We start from the raw sequence: 21,055 nt of genomic DNA on the forward strand, positions 1-21,055 counted from the left end.
TCACTCGCCGAAGTAGGGAGAGTTAGTATGTGGTATTGATAAAAACAACACACTACAGTCTGGAAACCTCATGTTAGGCCCTTCTGGAGAAAAGATGAACATGTTATCAACACAGGAAAGCCATTTCAAATATAAGTAAACACATTCACTCAATGTTTTCCCAGAAACAGTTAAATACCAAACAGATTTGTTTTTGTTGCATTACTCAATCATCCACATGTGTTTGTCTTTAGTGCCTGTAGAGATTGGGTCTGTTGTGCATTCCTTGCATGCTCAGATTCAGCAGAGCTCCGAGAGGGGGATGGAAGGAAGAGGAGGGAGGAGTTAGTCTCATATATATGCGCGTATATGTCCGGCTGTGAGAGAACTCCCACATTTTCCACCAGAAGCGAGAGGAGGTGAGAAGTGGACAGGGAGCATTGCCTGCCCACACATGTAAGTCCTTCTTTCTTCTAGATCTGAATGAAAAACCTTTGCCTGAGGTATGTTTTTTTTAAAATCCCAACAAGTGTTTGCTCATGCTCAAGGAGATCATGGCTTAGTCCGATTTTAATTCCAAGACTGTGGCTCATGTGCAGTTGTATTATTGTGGAACTAGGACACCATGAGAACAGTATTTAGAAAACCTTTTTTTGTGTTGTTTCCCTTACTGTTTTATTTTCAAATGTTTGCATAACGATGGAAATCTCTTTGATATTGCACAACATGTAACTTTGTGATTGATCTCTACATAATGATAAAAGACACAAGTGTGTGTTAATCAATCCATGCCAAGACTATTGCGCATTTCTACTTCTGCTTGTGGAGGTTGTGAGGAAGAAACCAAAGTAAAGGTTGAAGTCCCTGGCTCTGCCTTTTGTGACACAGCTCTTAACCCCCAGCCAGTTGCCATGCAACTCAAACTCCTAATCAAAAGGAATTACCTCAACCACCACTGGTCTTTCACAGTTGCATTGTTGAGTGGAAGGTAATGCCATTTTCAGCCATGCTCTTTTTCTGTTTTCCCAGAGAAGGAGCCCCTATTAAGTATTCTGATAATGTCACCCTTTTTCATTCTGCTCTTTTCTCATACACATAGCACCGTGTTTTCTCGTTATCAGTGCTTATTCTGGTCGATATTAAATGATAGCCAACAGTGATATGATCACAAAGAGGTGTGTGGGTGTGCAGTTTGGTCCTGTGAGCAGCAGCTGATACAGAAAACAGAAGCAGAAACAATGTTGTACTCAGCATAGTAAACACCCATCTCATTAGCACCACACAAAGGACACCTCTGCCTTTGAATGAGAGATGATATGAGGGCTTTCATCTACCCCAGGCAAATGTGTTATTATTGCACTGTGTCTGCGTTCCATTTGTCACAGCCTCATCCCATAATGCAGCACTCTTAACCATGCTGAATTGATGTTTTTGCTCTCTGCCTTGGTTGCAGGATGTGGCTGACTCTTCTTTACAGTTGCAGCGGTGGAGCAGCTCTTCTGTATGCTCTGTACAGATGGCTCATTCCTGCAGCTGTGCAGTATCATGGAGGACTGGCACTCATCTGGCATGATGTCATTGTGGAGCGGATGCTGGACACACTGACCCAGTCAACACGTCCCCAGGTTAGCCTTCTATAAAAAATGTTCCACTTTTACAAGGCCAGCCTTGTCAAACCAATGCAGTACTGCATAAGAGAAGTGATAACGACCGAAAATAGGCTGGCCAAATACACACAGCGGTATATATACTGCTATTATTCAAGTGTACACACATGCATTTATGCTTCACATTGTAAACTCTAGTTATTTTAGCATGAAATCTCTTTCACAAATTGAAATAATTGTGGTTTAAATTGTAACATACTGACTACACTCTTTGAAACTTGATTTGTGGATAAAGTGCTGAAAACTTCATAATGCAAACATGCTTAAAATAAAAATGCTTTAACGATGATATTAGGCATGTTAATAAAAACATTTACTTTTTTTAACAATAAACTCAAAATACAGCTGAGGCTGATGGGTTCGTATTCGTTTTTGCAGGTATTGGTCTATAACTAGAATCAGACAAAATTCAATGAATAAATGAAATGAAATAGCTCGGTAGTTTTGCAATCATCGTAAATTCAGCAGAGAATCTTGCTTTGAATGGATGCCAAGTTTGATGTTTTATTTCTGGTATGTTACTGCAATCTCCAACTATGTGACAGTACTTATGTTAATAACAGAGTGACCATGCAGTAATGTTACAAAGCTGTCTTTCAATGAGGTAACTAGTACTGTCAAAGACCAAACTCATGCAGGAAACTGAAGCTTGGAGTCAGAATTCAGTGTTATCATTAAATTACATAACTTTACAATTCAAAACAACAGTTCCTGTTTTCCAAGCACTACTCAGTTACCTGCTGACAACAACTGGTGTGGTATTATGGGATGTTCAATTAATTTCAGTTCAAACAAATCAAACTCACTTCACTTCACTTTGGACAGCCAGCAACTTTAAACAAACGAACAAAGGATTTCTTGAAGAGATTATGAACAATTGTTGTGTTACTATAAGTAGACAAATTAAATTTAACATAATACTGATACCTTTAATCAGAGCCCTGGCCTCTTTTTGCAGAGATTGCAGGAGGCTGTTCCTTCCCCACATAACCTGTGGGTCATTTAATCTAGACCAGCAAGGCTCACAAGGATCCATTTTTAAGCAGTGGCATTTTGATGAAGGGAAGGAGCCTCTTCTGATAACGCTCCTATATGCCGAGACAACATACTGTTCATGTTCAAAGACTAGCTCAAGCTCCAACAGAATAAACACAATGTTTGCTAACAAAATGGATGAAAATGATTTTAGACACCATAGAAAATACATACCAGAGATACAGACAAGAGACAATGCTCCTGAAAATGTTAAAGGGGTATTTGTCTTGTCCAAATTTAACTGTTGTCAGTACGTCATGTATTGAAGGGGTTTTCCAAGAGCAGGAGAAAACAGCTATAATAAATCACAAAACAAGTGTTCCCTCAGAGGTACAATTCAAGACAAATTAACCATCATATCTAATACGTCAAAAGGTATATCAAAAGATATGTAGGAGAACACCACATTATCCACCTTGACAACAGATCTCTCCACTGCTTCACAATGTGGTGTAATTTCTTTCTCAAGTAGAACATACAGTAAAAATTGTAATAAAATAAATACAGTTGTTGGAGCTATATTCTTTGATCTAAGAAAATACTTTCACATTACAGATGTGTGCTTCTTTCAAAGCTCTCAGTTGATTTCATATTCAGCTTTTCTCATAATGCAACTAAGTTTTTTTTTGCAGAAAAATACGAGGACGAAGGCAAATGTAAAGATGTCATCAGCCCTTAGTTGTGATTGAAGGTGTTCCTCAGGTATCATTTCTGGGGCCCCTGAGCCTCTACATACATGTTCTTACCACTGAATGCAATGAGTCTGTGATTCAAATATCTATGGATTATTACTTTTGTGGTGGGGAAATTTGACAGAATTATTGCAATTATCTAAATTATATGTTTAAGATTTTATTAAGAATATGCAGTAATAATCCATTATATTTTAAGTCAAAATTATTCTTTGCTAATGTTACGGCATACCCTAATAACCCCCCTCTCTCTACAGTTGGTTTAATCCCAACATCACAATTGAACCAGGTGCTAGTGGACCATCATCCCATTAAAATATGTAAACATGTTATATAATAAGTTATACATTCCTTAGCACCCGTCAAAGTTATTAGCCTTCCCTCATTCAGGTGGTTTAGCACTCTGGCTAGCTTGCAAACGTAATGCTGTGATATGGTAGCATCATGTTTCATATTAATAAGTGTATCTGCGTGTATCTTATGACAGTAGGTGAGTGGGTTGGCATTTTGTAGACCACTGTAGTTGTGAAACAATACATTTGAAATAATAATTACCTGTCAGGATGCAGAAGAACATCTTTCCCCTTCCTTACTTGATAAATGGCAAAAAAAAAAACCTACGGGTGAAGTTAGAGGTAGGTTATTAAGGGTGAGAAAATATGAAGTTGTAGGCTGTTTTTATTGAACAGAAAAGTGATTTGATAGTGAGAAAAATATCCAGATTATTGTCTTTGGTAAAGAAAAGTATTTATACACAGTGTTAAGATGCTTTTAAAACTTTGATATAAAGTATAATGGTATTTGCATTAAAATATGGACTCAACAATGAGTAGAATCAGAATTGAACAGGAACTCTTTATGTCAGGAGCTGAACACCCCTAAAGGTCTGAACCTAAATCCGCCCCTGCCTGAATCTACTCGGCACTACTCCCAAACTTTACTTGAGATATTGATCTTTAGAAAGTCCCTTTCAAAATGTGGAGCAGGAAGATGAAGAATGTACCATCTGTAATTTAATTAAGGAAATATTCAGGTCCACCTTGAATTTGTACATTATAGTAGTTCTTCTTTTTGTCATTTTGCATTTTCCATCTCCTTTTTCCCTTGTTTTACTAATTCAACTCAATATTGTAACACAACAAATATGTGCTACTGCTGACAATGACCCTGAACAAGGCCTCATTTTTAGACACATACTGAAACCTTGAATGAAAACATTTTAATTTCTACAAATCCTACAGCGTGCTTTGAATTGGATTTTAAAGGATGCATGCATTTTTGTAGTGAGATCTCATGCAATCAGAAGCACAAGATGGACTAGATTTTGAAAATACACCAACAAATTGAATCTTTCTTTTAAAAAGAGGTTAAGAACCCAGCACGTCTATTATGTCTGCTAAGCAATCAAACCAAAAACATTAATGGATGAAATATTAGTCTGTCCAATAGGAACATGCTGAAACCTTTGGTGAAATATTTTTCTGTCCCTTCAGCGGCTTCTGAATGCAGTACAGAAGAATGCCACCAGAGGGGACCCTCGCAGCGTTGTAAAAGCCATCGACCAGTTCTGCAGACAGAAGGAGTGGGCCATGAACGTGGGAGATGAGAAAGGTTCTGATTTTGAAACATTTAACAATGTCATTTCACGTGTAAAATCATTTCCTCTCTTGACCCATATGTTTTATGAGACCAGTTTCTGTCATTTTGATTATTGGGTTGGGTTGTCTAATTCCTGCTCAGTGTAGGATTTCAGCTGTTTAACAGTTCAGGGTTGCCTGTGTCTCATTTTATGTTTCACTATGCACCAAATATTTAGTGGGTGACAAGTTGGGACTGCAGGCGGGCCAGTTGATCACCTGTTTTATTACGTGCATGTGATTTGTCTTTGTCTTGCTGAACTAAGCAAAGCCATCCCTGAAAAAGAAGTTCTCTCTTGACACATATGTTTGGTAACTACCTACTGTATTTTTGCCACAGGCTGCATTCTTGACTCAGTGGTGTCCGAGGTAAATCCGGGTGCTGTGCTGGAGTTAGGAACCTACTGTGGCTATTCCACTGTGCGGATCGCCAGCCTACTTCCCCCTAATGCAAAGCTCATCACCCTTGAATTTAACCCAGACTTTGCTGCAATTGCTCGTCAAGTCATTGCTTGGGCGGGATTAGAGGAAAAGGTAAAGTCATATCTTCACAAAGTATGAAAACAGGATTAACGTAGTGTGAACACAGAATTAAAATGTTTCTTCTTTTTAGGTCCAGTTAGTTGTTGGAGCATCTGGTGACTGGATCCCAAAAATGAAGGAGCACTTTGGTTTGAACACATTTGATTTGGTTTTCCTGGATCACTGGAAGGATCGCTACCTTCCTGACACAAAACTGATGGAGGTATGTTTGGTATTTACTAATTGTCTTCTGAGTTGATGCTTGTTTTCCTGCTGTTGACACCCCTTTCCCATTTTCATCAGGAGTGCGGTCTCCTCAGGAAAGGAAGCATCCTGCTGGCCGACAATGTCATCTGCCCGGGAGCTCCAGACTACCTGGAATATGTTCGCAGCAGTCCACAATATGAAAGCCAGTACTTCAAATCTCACCTGGAGTATACCAAAGTGGAGGATGGCTTAGAGAAGTCTGTCTTCTTAGGGTAGTCACTGACAAAAATCACATGTTTTACACAGCAATTAATAAACCAGTAATCTCTGAAGTCTCTGTTTTACTGAATATACTTTAACTGAGTCAAAACTGTTTTTCTAATAGTATGGGTTTACTTGAAATAAAAAATGTAATGTGAAGGGGAAACAAATGTTGTATGTTTTTTTTTCAAAGCCTTTTTGAGTCTGGAATAAGTGAAATGCTCTCTGAGATGTGTCTATAGGTGTAGGAAGCGGATGTACTGTTACTACGTTCAAGTCTATAATTGACAGATGATGACCTGCAAACTGATCTGGGGCATTCTTTCCCCAGAGCATTTACTCAGATCAATAATAAATATAATCCATCTGCATTCTTTGCAGCAGAAGCCCAGTTTGTCTTCAGATATTCTCTACCATTGTGCCACTGTTGACAGGTGTGTGAGTCTTGTTTTCTGAGGCATGTTAGCGTTTATTTGTGTGTATGTGTGTGTCATTTTGAGAGAGAAAGAGAGAGAGAGAGAGTATGAATCAAATGGCTGCACATCTAATCTCTCAAAGTGACAGAGTTCCATCATACTGTTGTTGGGGCGGTGGGGGTGGGGGATATTTGGTTTAGCTGTATGAAAAAAAGAAATGGGCTAGTGCACCTAGTGCTTTCTTCACAGACGCCTGCATGATAATCCCAATCCGTGGCCATTAGTGTGCTGACAGAACGAGCAAGGAGAGAGTTCAAAAGAGAGAGGGAGAGAGAGAGAGAGAGAGGGAGGGAGAGAGAGAGAGAGAGAGAGAGAGAGAAAGGGGGGTGGTGATGCTGGGGGGAGTGCCTGGACAGAGATGCACGCAGAGGAAAACGAACGATAGAGAGAGAGAGAGAGAGAGAGCTTTTAAGGGATTTGCCAATGATTTGTAGAATCTCACTGCTGTTTTATTGCACTTTTCCACCACTTTTCCTAGACTCTGCCATGATAATACAGCCTGAAGCTTTTAAAATCACAGTTATCATTTTGTCTTTAATTATTTTTAGTGTACAGTTCTCAGTGTGTTCTGGTTATTTTGGAGAGTGCACAGCGGCTGTCTGAGATGACAGAGGATTTACTTTTGGTGAGGAGAGGATAGTCGTGGCTCTAAATATAAAGTCACGTTTCGCACCATGGACAGAGGCCTGTTTGGAAGAGTTCATGGGATGGATATACTGAAGACTGGTCGATGAAGAATGGACAGGTAAGTTAGTCTTTGTCATGAAGACATTTCTATACTTGCAGATTGCCTGTAATTAAAGATTTGAAAAGTACATTTTCTGCAACAGTTGACTGATAATTGAAGCTTAGACTGCTGCAGATTTCTATTATGATCTTATTGATAATAATCTTTCCAAGACTTTTCTCTTTTTCCAACTTCACAGAGCATTATGTAAATATAGACAGATTGAACATCATACATGTGACTTTCAGTAAGAATAGCAATTTAAAAAAAAAATCAATCTGTAGGCATATAGGTTTCGTTTTATAAAAGACATTTTGACTAACTTAAATACTTTACCCCTATATAATTTTTTATGACCAAAATCTGCTGCCAAACTTTAAATATATTCACACACCTGATCAAATCTTTTTTTCACTGTGTGTGGGATCCTTTTTCAATGATCCTCATGCAAAAAAATCCTACAATGAATCTGCTCCAACTTTTGGAGCATGAAATGCAGTAAAGCCGTTGTAGATGTTTTGTGTTTTGCAAAATTTATAGTGTTTTCCATCATGGGCTCTCAGCTCTCCATGATAAAAGCTTCCAACTTTCACTCTTCTGCACACTCTCATCCTGCATGCGGGCTAAAATCTTCTCCTCAACTACAGACCATCTATGGTGTCCAAAGATGTAACTTTTATTTCATGTGGCTTTCATGGATATTTTCAAAGTTGTATATAATTCACCAAAATAAGGCACAAAAATGATGTAAAGAAAAGGGAGAAACCTTCAAAAATCTGTTTTACCTCTTGCAGATCTATTGAAAGGTCCAAATTTACAATGTTGTGTTTTCTATTCATTTAATGTAAAAAGATTACAAAGTGATGAAGGACTGTCTCTGAATGCCCTCAGGTGTCAAAGGTAGAGGGAGTGGCTGGATGTTGTCAGTACCTCTGCTGGTCATCATCATGACATCAGAAGCTTGCTTATCCCGTCAGTTCAGTTCACCTTCAGGACACCAAATATGGCTCCAGCTGATGTGGGTGTTGCTGGTGGGTATCGGGCCAGGCTCCTGGGCCCAGCAGGGCACCCAGCCCCAGTCCATCAAAATCGAGGGCGACATCACCTTAGGGGGGCTGTTCCCTGTGCATTCCCGGGGTCCTGCTGGGGTGCCCTGCGGTGATGTCAAGAGAGAAAAGGGGATCCATCGTTTGGAGGCCATGCTGTACGCCTTGGACCAGATAAACAGTGACCCAGACCTGCTGCCTAACATCACTCTGGGAGCCCGGATCCTTGACACCTGCTCCAGAGACACCTACGCCCTGGAACAGTCGCTTACCTTTGTGCAGGCCCTCATTCAGAAGGACACATCAGATGTGCGCTGCTCAAACGGAGAGCCTCCCATCATCCCAAAACCTGAGAGAGTGGTTGGAGTGATCGGGGCATCTGGCAGCTCAGTGTCCATCATGGTGGCCAACGTGCTCAGATTGTTTTCTGTGAGTTTCTTTTTCCTTCTTGTTTTTGTTGACATAAAATAGTTATATTACTCAATTCCTCTGTTCATTAAGTAAACTAGTGGAGGGAATCCAGGTAAAAGCCATTAACTACTTTTTTACCCAAATGAATCCCAAATAAGGATAAAGACACACATGGGTTAAAGAGAAGGCTCTCTGTCTGGGAGTGGGGATCCTCATGCATCACCCTGAGATAAATTAAAGGTGGCCTTAAATGATTGAAGGGATAAAAAACTGTTAAAAATTGAAACCAAATTATGATATTTTGAATATAATATTTTGAAATATATTCTCTCTTACTTTCATTCATTCAAATTGGTCTGGTAGCTGGAGAGGTGCCAGGTCACTTCCCGAGTACTGCCGAGATGCCCTTGAGCAAGGCACCGGACCCCCCCAACAGCTCTGGCGTACCTCCTACAGAGCAGTGTGTAGCAGCCCCACTCTGACATCTCTCCATTTAAGCATGTCCATAGGTCCTGTTTGTGCATGTGTGTTTTCCGGGCCTATGTGTGTGAGAAGCATGCCTCTAAACAACAGAGTGTATGTAACATATTCATTTGAATATTCAGATATAGGCAGTGGCATTGTGATTGAGTGTGAAGATCTTGTTTCACATAACTGCAACATTAGCAAACCAACTTGATCAGCTTGCTCAAGTATTGAACATCTCTCCTTGTCACCAGCTAAGCTAAGATAGAGGACTTACCATATCATGAACACACACTAACACAGGTAGTCTTTAGACTCAAACTAGCTGAACTTGATCCCCCGTTTCACTGACAAACCTGTTCATGTCATTGATTTAAGCAACAGCTGATGGCCAAGATGTACAGGTGATCAAAGGTGTCTTTGATTTGAAGTCCACTCCTAGATAATGAAGGGGTCACCATGAGTGTATTCTTAAACATGGCCATGGAGAAGTTCAATTGCAGTTCAGTTATGGATTCTACAAACCTAGTTTAACAATGTTTCCTTGGTATACATCATTTGTTCCCTGCTATGCATAGAGACACATATGTAACCTGCTTCTGGTTTTGAAACACATGATTTAAAAAAATCAATTATTTGACAGTGTTACCGTGTCGACAGTCGATCCATGTCCCAGGATTCAAAGTCCATGGTTAGGGTTAGTCTCAGCGCGCTAATCCGTTAAATGGGTTCAGTGTCCAGTTTTTTTTTTTTTTTTACAGATGATTGACCCTTGATAATTGATTACACTGCTTACAGTGATGATGGGGCATTGAGTCAGTGTAAATCCCACATTATGTCATGTTCCAATAAATTTACTGACACAGTCTGCCAGAAATCTAGAAACGTCTTTAGATAAACATTTGTCAGGATCAAATTGGCCAAATTGTTTTTTACATGTATGAAATCTATACCTGTCTTAGTGCTCCTCTTAGAGGCAGTCTCTATAGTGAGGATGTTAGCTTGAGAGCCGAGAAGCACAGCTTTCATACAGGCAGATGTTAACTACAGAATTATAGATCCCAACCTCCACTAAGCCCCTTTCAGCAGCTCAGGACCCTGGGCTGAAAATAGAGCATCAGGGCAGCGGGATGACATCGGTTCTGGGATAACAGCATCTTGTAGCGTAGACGGTGTGGAGTAGATTTAGCTAAATGGTGTGTTTCCTCCTGCTATCCATATGTGCTGCTCTCCGGACCGCGGATGCTTCTAGAATCATATCAACTTTACATTGAACATCTGCTCCAAGCCAGAGCTGGAGATGCTTTATCGTTCTCCATACATTCTCTCATCATGTTGGCTTTGATACGTTGAAACTGAAACTGTAGCTTAATTATTACCATTAGCAGTCTATCTCTGTTGCAGTTTATGAAGTTTGAACAATATCAGGGGTTTTTATACTCAGGTGGTGAAATAACATTACATTAATCAGAAGACTAACTCGAGCAAGGAGAGGGCTACACGCAATGAAATAAACATGAATAACTGTGTCACTGATTTCAGTAGATTTTATACATACTCTAATTTAAACATCCAAACACAAAGATTTAAGGACTTTTTGATGCACTCTCTTTTACATTACTGTGAAATTAATATTGTTTCCTCTTTTTTTTTTTTTTTTTTACCGCTGGTCAGTAAAGAAAAGCAATTTGAAAATAATGGTTATATAGATGTAAAGCATCATTGCCATTTTTAGATTAAAAAATGTATCAACATGTATCTATGTATTCATATTATTAAGGATTTATGGCTGGTGGTCTATTTATAATAATACATTCAATTTAGTATAATCCAATACAAAAACGCACTATTTAAAGTCGTAATCATAATCAGTCGTAAGACTATTATATATAGTCTTTTGTAAATACAAAGCGATTTGAAATGTAAAAAAATACAACATTCATTTTTTCATCCCAGGTACACCTTTTCATGACATCTGAAACTCACACACTCCCATGTTTAACCTTTAGTTTTGTTTTATCGGGCCTTTAGGTCAGGGCTACACCACGATCATGTTTCCTTGGCCTGGAACACAGAATATCCACTATCTGGTCTATTTACTGACAGTGACAAGAGTTCAGCAGTGCTGGATAGTAAGAGGATACTTGTTACTGATACGGCTCATTGATTTTACAAAGTGAATTGGTGCAGATGCTTCTACAGGATTCATTTGGAAAGGATTATGTGTTTCCTTGTTAATTACAAATTTGTATGCAAATAAACCGTAGCACTTCGCTGACACTGACACACGATTTTCTGGACACTTGTCAAGTCAGACAGCGGACTAGGCAAAAAGTGATGGAAGGAGTTTTTTTTAGATTAATATCAATCCTGGTTGAAGATGTTACCGGTAATTTCAAGTTGACACTGGAGTAAATCGAAGATGCACGTGGCCATCAGAATTAAATATATTGTATGGTTTACAGCTGAGAAATGCTAGCCTTTTTCCCAGTCTCTTGATCTCTGTCTCTCCCACTGTGCTTAACGTAATTTGACTAAAACCCCTATAATCCTTCCAGATAATCTGTGAAATGGTTCTCTCACTCCTCTCTCCTTCTCCCTTCACTACCCCTTGTGTCTACCTTTCTCTCCTCGTCCCCTTCAGAGGGCCCGGTGTTAAGCCATGCTGGGGGACCGGCATTAGCAGGGTCAGGGTTGAGACTATCGACATAAACTGTGTCATTAAAGAAGTAGCACACCAGTAAATTAATCTTCTCATCCATTTTCCCTGCAAACAAATGCTTTTACAGCTGTGGTTTCTACCATCTGTATCTCACTGTGACGTTATATCTTCAGCACAAACCGGCCCTGAGCAAACCGTGCTGTGAAAGTTGTCTAAACAAAGGAGAACACAGGCCCTACAAAATATTATAAATCTTTATTATACTCATATTTTTGTTTTTTTATGTACTGCAACTTGTCAGCACTAATGTGAAAGTCCTCCATTTGACACTGTTAAGGTTCTGTGAGTAAGCGGTGCATCATCCTCTGAAATGGGTCACTGCCTCTTCCAGTCATTCTTTTTACCTTTTGTAGCTTAGATCAGCTTTACAGTCAGAGATGCTTAATTTTTCCACTTGACTGGACCCTTTCATCACCGCTCACCCATATGCGTGTCTCAGATCCCCCAGATCAGCTATGCCTCCACTGCCCCAGAGCTGAGCGACAAAAGCCGCTATGAGTTCTTCTCCCGCGTGGTGCCTCCGGACTCCTACCAAGCCCAAGCCATGGTGGACATCGTCAAAGCCATGGGCTGGAACTATGTCTCCACCTTGGCCTCAGAGGGCAACTATGGAGAGAGTGGTGTGGATGCCTTCCTCCAGATATCCCGTGAAGCAGGTTGTGTATCTTCCTGTTTTAATATGAATTCACTGCCATAACATTAAGGCATTACTCATTTATTTATATTGCTCATTTGAAGACTACAATTTGTTTTGGACATGCTAGTGATGCAGTTGATACACCACTTTGGTGTGAACTAAAATCTTACAACTATTGGATTCTTTACACTCTCACATCTTGACTTTTCTGGATTTCAAAGAGGATTCTTATCCTAATGACTTTGATAATCCCCTTACCTTTCCTCAAGTGCCGACGATGACAATTAAATAGCCTTAAAAAGAGGTACACACAGACATTCATGTTCTCTTCATGATTTAACACAGCCTTATTAGCTCTTGACTTTTGCTTTACGACTTTTAATTCTGATCAATATTTTTGGTTATTGAGTGTTATCATGCTCCGACTGTACTCTATGTTTGGTACTATCATCAGTAACATGGAAACATAGTAACAATTATATGCTTTCTAGTTTTGCTGTAGATTAATTAAAAATGCTGTAGTGATGTTTTGAGCAAACATTTAACGCTAACTTTGGCATTCTTACGACCTCACTGGTGACAATGCACTTGCTAAGCAGCTTTCATGTTTATAATGTTAACCACCTTAGTTTTCTTCGCAAGTAGCAATGCTAAAAAATGACAATGCTGATGGGACTGTCAACCTTGCTAGATGCTAAGACAAAAACCAAGGCATTGGAATAAATTCTTCATGATTTGTGTTTTATGAAAATTCAGATCTACTTCATTCAGATCTGAGGTGTAAATGTTCGCAATTTCAATACATGGCAACTTATAATGTTCTTTCAGCTATGATTAAATTAGATTTCTGTGCTGTGAATTAGAAAAACAAGCATGTGAAATTATGCCACATTAAGTAGTCCCAATGTCTGTGACACAGGTGGGCTGTGTATTGCACAGTCCATAAAGATTCCCAGAGAGCCCAGACCAGGAGAGTTTCAGAAGATCATCAAGAGACTCATGGAGACCTCTAACGCTCGTGGGGTCATCATCTTTGCCAACGAGGATGACATCAAGTGAGTCAAGCTCAGCTGCTCATCATCTTTAGAGGAAGTAAACCAAACTGGGCTTAACAATACTGTTTCAGGTTTAATTGCCAAATCTCTCTTTTTTGATGACCACACTTGGTATCTTGCAAGTGCGTAAGGTAGAAGGTATACAATGAAGTGTAAAATCTGTCCTCTTTTAGACGGGTGTTGCAGGCGGCCAAAACGGCCAACCTGACAGGCCACTTCCTGTTTGTTGGCTCGGACAGCTGGGGGGCCAAAAACTCCCCCATTCAAGACCAGGAGGAGGTGGCTGAAGGCGCTGTCACCATCCTGCCCAAAAGAGCATCCATTGATGGTAGGGCAACACTATTAAATCAAAATGTATCTGTAACAAACTCAAGGCAAAAGTAATATCTGTAATAGACTGTGACAAACGACAGTGATAGATGAGTCCAATATCAATGCAACAAATAAAGGAAATGATTAATGGTGATAGACGCTAGATATTTCTGCCCACTCCCTCAAATGATTCAATGATACCATTATTATTTATAGATTAATATGAATCTGAGTAATGTGCTGTCAAAGATTGCATGACACTTTAATGAAACATGAAATTAAGTCTTGATTGTGAAACTGTTTAGCGTTCGACCAGTACTTCATGTCAAGATCCTTAGAAAACAACAGAAGAAACATCTGGTTTGCAGAATTCTGGGAGGATGACTTCAAGTGCAAATTAACACGCCCTGGTATTAAGTATGAACTTGGCAGAAGAAAATGTACAGGTGAGCAGGCTACAGTTTATGGAAGTCTTTTGAAGATTAAACTCTAAACTGAAGTAGTTCTGTGTTTGATAGTGTTTGAGTGTTTTCATCATTGCTGCATTTGATATTTGTCATCTCTCAGGAGAGGAAAGAATCAGTCAGGACTCTCAGTACGAGCAGGAGGGCAAGGTACAGTTTGTGATAGATGCTGTGTATGCTATGGCCCATGCCTTACACAGCATGCACCTGGACTTATGTCCTGGCTCCATGGGTGTCTGTGAGAAGATGGACCCCGTGGAGGGACAGATGCTCCTCCAATACATTCGCTCTGTCAACTTTAACGGTGAGCTTACGACATGACATTTTTCTTCTTTTCAGGCAGGTTGTAAATTCAGACTCCATTGTTTCATTTTCATTTTTGAAAATTTCTATTTCACATTGGTGAAGAAATTCCAATTAGGAAATGTATGATGCTCTTCATCAATACAGAATGTTTGAAAAAGAGCAAATTTAAAAAAAGAAAAAAAGAAAAGGAAGGTCAGCTTCAAGTCGGAGGCCTTGAAATGTTTCTGCTAATGCACAGAATACAGCATATTTCTTCAAAGTACGTCCCTACCCTAGGGCAGGCTCCTCGCTCTTCTGTATACACAATGCTCCCGCTTTTCATCCTCGTCTTTCATTTAAAAAATAAATAAATCACAGTTTGGAAAAAGAAAGAAAAAAAGGGTTCTATGAAAGCATCCTATTTACTGCTCTCCTCTTGCTGGATGACCTTGGCTTGTATGGAAGATTTTCTGTGTGAGCGCCTGCAGGGACCTAAGACCAACATTCAATCACGTTAGGGCAACAGAGCAGAGTGCACTGGATAACTGTATGCATGGTGTAGAGCCTTCACTAAAGAGCTTCCTGCACTCAGCTTTCACATGATTGCACAAGACTGAAGCAAGCAAACACAAGCTGTATTCAACTTTGTGTGGGTGTTTTCCCTGCCACTGAGGATGGGGATCAAACAATCAGTCAATCAATCTTTATTTGTATATCGCCAATTCACAACAAGCGTTATCTCAAGACACTTACACTTTGTCATGTTTTCTAAGAAGACCCAACATTAATCCATCATGAGCACTTAGCAACATTTAGCAAAGTTACAGTGGCAAGTCAAAACTGTTTAAAGAGCTTAAAAGCCTTATCCCCTCTGACTCACTACTTTGCTTTATTGGACGTACACAGGTCATTAAAACTTTGTCTCTATCAAACAGGCAGTGCAGGAACTGGAGTGATGTTTAATGAGAACGGAGACGCTCCTGGTCGTTATGACATCTTCCAGTACCAACTATCAAACGTCACCAACCCTGGCTACAGGGTCATCGGCCAGTGGACAAACCACCTCCGAATCGATGTAAATTTTTATTTTTGGTCTATTTGAGGTAAAACTTTTACAGAGAGTTAGACATTTTGGTAAGATACCACTGTCGTGTTTGTTGGCTAACTATAAAGCTATAGCCAGAGACAAGTTAGCTCATAAAAGACTGTCGGCTGTGTGTCTGTATAAGTGTGTGTATTTTGTGGCAGTACTGTCTGAAACCAGCCAGTAATAGGCTTCCTATGTCTACGCTTCTTGTCTAAATGTTAAGCTAAGCTAACCTAATGTAAGCTATTGCTACAGCGTAAAAGTGGTATTAAGTCTCACAATGCTAGACATGCTCAAACTAGCAGACAAAACATTATTTTAATGCCAGATATCCAGAATGAGAGCCATATTGTTGCTTTTCAGCCAATTAATTCGACATTTGACCCTGATTCCCTGTCACATTAGATTACGCTGATGTGGCAGAAATTTGTTTCCATTCTAAAATTAGTAAGGAACAGCCAATTAGTGTTTAAAGGCTTAATCCAAACAGTGTCCGCCTGAATTAATGACAGCAAGGCCTAGCTTTCTACATTGTCGTTCCCAGTGCCTATCCTTCATGTACAATAACACAATGTGTGTGTTTTACATCCACTCTAGCCTGAGGACATGCAGTGGTCAGGTGGTGACCGTAAGATCCCAGAGTCAGTGTGCAGCTTCCCCTGTGAGTCTGGAGAGAGGAAAAAGATGGTCAAAGGTGTACCCTGCTGCTGGCACTGCGAGCTCTGTGATGGCTACCAGTACCTCCTGGATGAGTTCTCCTGTGACATGTGCCCCTTCGACATGAGGCCGTTTAAGAATCGCACAGGCTGTCGGCCCACACCTATCATTAAGCTGGAGTGGAGCTCCCCCTGGGCCATCATTCCTGTCTTCATTGCAATCCTGGGCATCCTGGCAACCACTGGAGTCATTGTCACCTTCATCCGCTTTAACGACACGCCTATTGTTCGAGCGTCAGGCAGGGAGCTCAGCTATGTGTTGCTGACGGGCATCTTCCTCATCTACCTCATTACCTTCCTTATGATAGCAGAGCCCAGTGTGGCTGTGTGCGCCTTCAGGAGGCTGCTGCTGGGGCTTGGCATGAGCATCAGCTACTCTGCCATGCTCACCAAGACCAACCGCATCTACCGCATCTTCGAACAGGGCAAGAAGTCGGTCACGCCCCCAAAGTTCATCAGTCCGACCTCTCAGCTTATAATCACTTTTATTCTCATCGCAGTGCAGGTATTCACACAAATGCCACTCTCACACACACATCATCCAGATCCTTTGTTACACTGTAATTAATGCTCCTTTCTCTTCAGGTTCTGGGAGTGTTCATCTGGTTTGGGGTCATGCCCCCCCACACCATCATTGACTATGAGGAGCAAAAGCCTCCAAACCCAGAGTTTGCCCGTGGACTTCTTAAGTGCGACATGTCCGATCTGTCACTCATATTTTGTCTGAGCTACAGTATTGTTCTGATGATCACCTGCACCGTGTATGCCATCAAGAGCAGAGGAGTTCCTGAGAACTTCAACGAGGCCAAACCCATCGGTTTCACCATGTACACCACCTGCATCATCTGGCTTGCTTTTGTACCAATCTTCTTTGGCACAGCTCAGTCAACTGAGAAGGTGGGGATTTCAAATTTTTATAATCATTACTGGCCACCTCTTCTCAGATTTAAAGAACTTCTACACCACCTGACTACTTTGGTTTTATCGTTTCCTAATATTTTAACACCAAGTCATTTTTGCGGGAAATATATTTGTCATGTGGAAGATCCAGAACTTGCTAACAAAACACGACTTCTTAATGTGAGGCATCTACAAACTGATCAACCCAACAGTATTTCATGTACTTGAGATTAGTGCCAGTTTAGCCATTAGGCTGCTGCTTATAAATGAATGCTTCACTTAATGCATCACTAATAACTATCCAGTTATATGTTGCCACTGTTCTCTGATAGGGCCGTTGCTGTTATGTGCCTTCTGGAACTGTCACACATTTCCAGGGCATGTTATCGAAAATGAATCCAAAATAAAGATACTGTAAGATTTACAGAAATATCAATCCATGTGCAGAAGGTTATCATTTATTAATATGCACATTAATTACCCTTAATTGAACCTCTTAAGTAGTGAGAGATGGCCCAACACAACATCCAATAGTGATGTGTTTAAGTACTTGTTACATCAATTTCAATATTTAAATTGTGCATTTTATTTTGATTTTTATTCAATAAAAATGAACAGCATAACGTATTTAGATCTGTAGCGATGGATCCACTTATCAAAACAAGCAAAATAAAGTTTGCCAAATTATTATTCTTAGATTAATTATGGTTTTCAGTTAATTGCCACATTATTGTGCAATCGTTGATTGAACAATCAAGAGATAGGGCAATTGATTTTTATTGGTAAGTTTAGTTTACCTGTACAGATTTTGTTTAAATTAACCTCTGGAGATTTATAATGGAGACTTACACAGCACATTGTAGATCTTTTATATGAGGAGAATTCCCAGAGATCTGTAGAATTATGCAATACACAATAACATGTGGTAACTGTAAGAGAGAAAATAAAGCCCTCGGACGTTCAAAGGAAAGTCTGAGTTTGTTGTCTGTCATATCGCATTTGCTTCCTTCTGTACTCACAGGACATCCTGCCGTCACTGTACTGACTATTGAGTTTAATTTAGCTTGTGGGCTATTTCTGCCCTCACTAAGTCCAAGACTGACAGGGGAATATTTGAAAAACACATATATGCTTTGACTAATAGAGAGCTGTATTATGAATCATTCAGGCTGAAACAATTGAAGCCCGAGGGGCTTTCAAAGTCTTTTCACCTCTTCCAAATGGAAATTAAGTGAATTAAGAAAAGGGAGGCTGGATAGAAAGGAGGTCAGCTGAGCGGAGGGATTGTAGGGACCCCTTGAAGACCAATTCAGCCATCCCATTCAATTAATCATCACTGAAAAAAGATCTATATATAGACACTAACTTTTATCCAGCTGATGGGCTGTTATCCTCCAATCATGTGTAAGAGCACGTGTGGGACAAAATGATCTACCTGCGTGATGTCTGTGTTTACATATGGAGGAACCATTCACTGTTGTTGAATCAGTGTCTCTGCTCGCCTTAGGCCAAGTTCATGAATACAAGCCACTTTGTACTCTACAGCTTCTTTGTAGAAATGGAGACCATTAAGACGATCAAATAAAAGGAATAATAGAGATGATGAAAGAAACGATATAGGCATCATCATGTGAGATACCAAGATGTGCCATTGCTGCAGAGGATAGTGTACAATTGATGACTTATTGATGGCACAAATATATCTTATTTATGGCACATATGGCTTGATTTATTTATTACCTATACCGTTTGCTGGAATAATGAGTTCATAATTTATTGGAGGCAGATCTCAGGAGAAGTCACTTCAAATTATTACTGTTTGCTTTGCAATGAGAAGAACAGTCAGTAGAAGATATGGTCAAAGCCCATAAATAGAGCCTCTTTTCCTGACTTCATATAGCAGGTCATAAATCATTCATTAGGAGAAAAACACTGCCTCCTGTGCTTTGAGATGAAAATTGTAAAGACTGCGCTGTGACAACCTATGAAGTGACATACAGTATATTCTGTATCTATTGAAGCTGTGGAAGATCATTTGATCAATAATGACTGCATACTGATGGGGATCCAAAGAATTATGTCACAATCCAATGATTTTCTCAGCAGTATCGCCGTAAGTGTGCGTAAAATGATCTTCCTGACCGACTGTTTCTCTGTTGCAGATGTTCATTCAAACCACCACCCTGACCGTGTCTATGAGCCTGAGTGCTACAGTGTCCCTGGGCATGCTCTACATCCCCAAGGTCTATGTCATCATCTTCCACCCTGAGCAGAACGTCCAGAAGAGAAAGCGCAGTTTCAAATCCGTGGCTCAGGCAGCCACTGTGTCCACACATCTGTCCCAGAAGTCCAATGACAAACCGAATGGAGAGTCCAAGATTGTGCCAGACAGATCACAGTAAAAAAAAAAGTAAACTGGGTCCTTGTTCTCAACACTAACAGCACACACTGCACTGAAATTACAGGATGTCAGTGAAAAAAATCAACATTAACTTAAGTTTGACTTGACTTTTTTCTCCTCTTTTTGACTATCGATTGAAACACCAGCAAAGACATTTCAGGATTATATTTGTTTTCCTACTTATTGGAATGATTCTGATCTGCTGAACCTTGGCTGAGGGATAATTGAAATGAATGCTCACTTTTAAATGGACTACTTTCTAGCACATCTGGACAAGAACGTGAAGGATGTTGAGCCATCTCGAATGGACAGCAACATTGAAGATATTTCACTTTCCAAATCCACATTTACACCTCAATGTGACAATGAGGTATGGTTTGGTTGAATTTCCCTGAAAAAAAGCTGTTAGGGAAAAACAACGTTAGTTAAAAAGGCAACCTTTGCCCTACAGGAAGATGTACGTAAATGTGTGGAATCCCTCGGGGTCAGTGGAGCTCATTGTTCAATGTTTACTGGCTCCAGTTGCACTGCATGGATTGTGTTTAATGTGTATATGAATGTTCTGAAATATTGTTTGTACGGGTTGTCGTGACTTTCTCTTCTGATTGCACTGGAAGGAACTAGCTTTTAAAGTACACCAAGACCTTCTCCTGTTACTATTTATGATGAAGACCCCTGGGAAGCTATAATTAATTGCTTTCCTTTAACCACTCACAGGAGAATTGTTCAACATCCAATCACTAATGCAACAATGTATTTCATTTAAATTACAGTATTGTACACTGTTATTATACCAACTAGTTTTCATTGTGGAATCTGTAAATTCATGGCGGCAGACAGGATACAGGTGATTGTGAACAGGATACATGTGTTCTGCTAGGTACTTTTACTTCTCCATGATAGAAAACAGAGTTTGGGATTTCCTGATATTGTTTATTTAAATACCATGCAATCAGCACAAAGGTCAGCCTGTCAGACAACATGGTTAAATCACAGACAAGCTACTATTACATAAAGGCACAGGGACCTTGTCGGAGAGCTTCATGTAAATGTTTTTATTTGATTAATTGGTGCCATGATAAGGTTTTCTATCCCTGCATTCCTATTTCTACAACAAAAAAAAAAGGAATAATTTCACATCAGCTAAACCCTAAAAAGTATTATTTGACATTTTATTATTTGCAGTGTACTTTTGAGTTCATCACAATGTTTAACTCAGGTTTAATCAAGGCTGTTTTAAATAATACTTTTATTTGGAATTTCTTTCTGTACTGGCGTAGGATTTGAAATACAAATGGATCAACTTGCAGGGCATTTGTCAAAGTAAAGGACATCTGTGTAGAAAAAAATA

The 21,055-nt window shown here is 39.8% G+C and overlaps 2 protein-coding genes across 4 annotated transcripts; both read left to right on the forward strand.

The window, feature by feature from the left end:
* Positions 1-13: 13 nt before the first annotated feature.
* comtb (catechol-O-methyltransferase b) lies at positions 14-6,169 on the forward strand. 3 transcript variants are annotated; one of them, XM_061042483.1, is made up of 7 exons: positions 14-135; positions 234-398; positions 1,433-1,604; positions 4,867-4,984; positions 5,351-5,544; positions 5,624-5,755; positions 5,836-6,169. In XM_061042483.1, the coding sequence occupies exons 1-7, from the start codon at positions 71-73 to the stop codon at positions 6,013-6,015; spliced, it is 1,026 nt and encodes a 341-aa protein (XP_060898466.1). In that variant the 5' UTR covers positions 14-70; the 3' UTR covers positions 6,016-6,169. The 3 variants fall into 3 exon arrangements, with proteins under 3 accessions (XP_060898466.1, XP_060898468.1, XP_060898467.1); XM_061042485.1 differs by having other exon boundaries at positions 14-435; XM_061042484.1 differs by having other exon boundaries at positions 14-398.
* Positions 6,170-6,862: 693 nt separating this feature from the next.
* On the forward strand, positions 6,863-21,053 carry grm6b (glutamate receptor, metabotropic 6b). The gene is made up of 11 exons (XM_061042471.1): positions 6,863-7,221; positions 8,095-8,678; positions 12,287-12,503; positions 13,404-13,539; positions 13,713-13,867; positions 14,157-14,297; positions 14,419-14,619; positions 15,536-15,675; positions 16,285-16,908; positions 16,989-17,300; positions 19,466-21,053. The coding sequence occupies exons 2-11, from the start codon at positions 8,121-8,123 to the stop codon at positions 19,703-19,705; spliced, it is 2,724 nt and encodes a 907-aa protein (XP_060898454.1). The 5' UTR covers positions 6,863-7,221; positions 8,095-8,120; the 3' UTR covers positions 19,706-21,053.
* Positions 21,054-21,055: the final 2 nt, after the last annotated feature.

This window comes from Labrus mixtus, chromosome 7 (assembly GCF_963584025.1).
Source record: "Labrus mixtus chromosome 7, fLabMix1.1, whole genome shotgun sequence".
NCBI lineage: Eukaryota > Metazoa > Chordata > Actinopteri > Labriformes > Labridae > Labrus > Labrus mixtus.

Bases quoted from the DNA above. Each gene is read 5' to 3' on its own strand.
- grm6b (XM_061042471.1), top strand. From the start codon at position 8,121: ATGTTGTCAGTACCTCTGCTGGTCATCATCATGACATCAGAAGCTTGC. The intron at 13,540-13,712 runs GTGAGTCAAGCT...GTCCTCTTTTAG, and splicing joins GCCAACGAGGATGACATCAA to ACGGGTGTTGCAGGCGGCCA. The intron at 15,676-16,284 runs GTAAATTTTTAT...CATCCACTCTAG, and splicing joins CAAACCACCTCCGAATCGAT to CCTGAGGACATGCAGTGGTC.
- comtb (XM_061042483.1), top strand. From the start codon at position 71: ATGTTAGGCCCTTCTGGAGAAAAGATGAACATGTTATCAACACAGGAA. The intron at 136-233 runs GTAAACACATTC...GTTTGTCTTTAG, and splicing joins GAAAGCCATTTCAAATATAA to TGCCTGTAGAGATTGGGTCT. The intron at 5,545-5,623 runs GTAAAGTCATAT...TCTTCTTTTTAG, and splicing joins GGGCGGGATTAGAGGAAAAG to GTCCAGTTAGTTGTTGGAGC.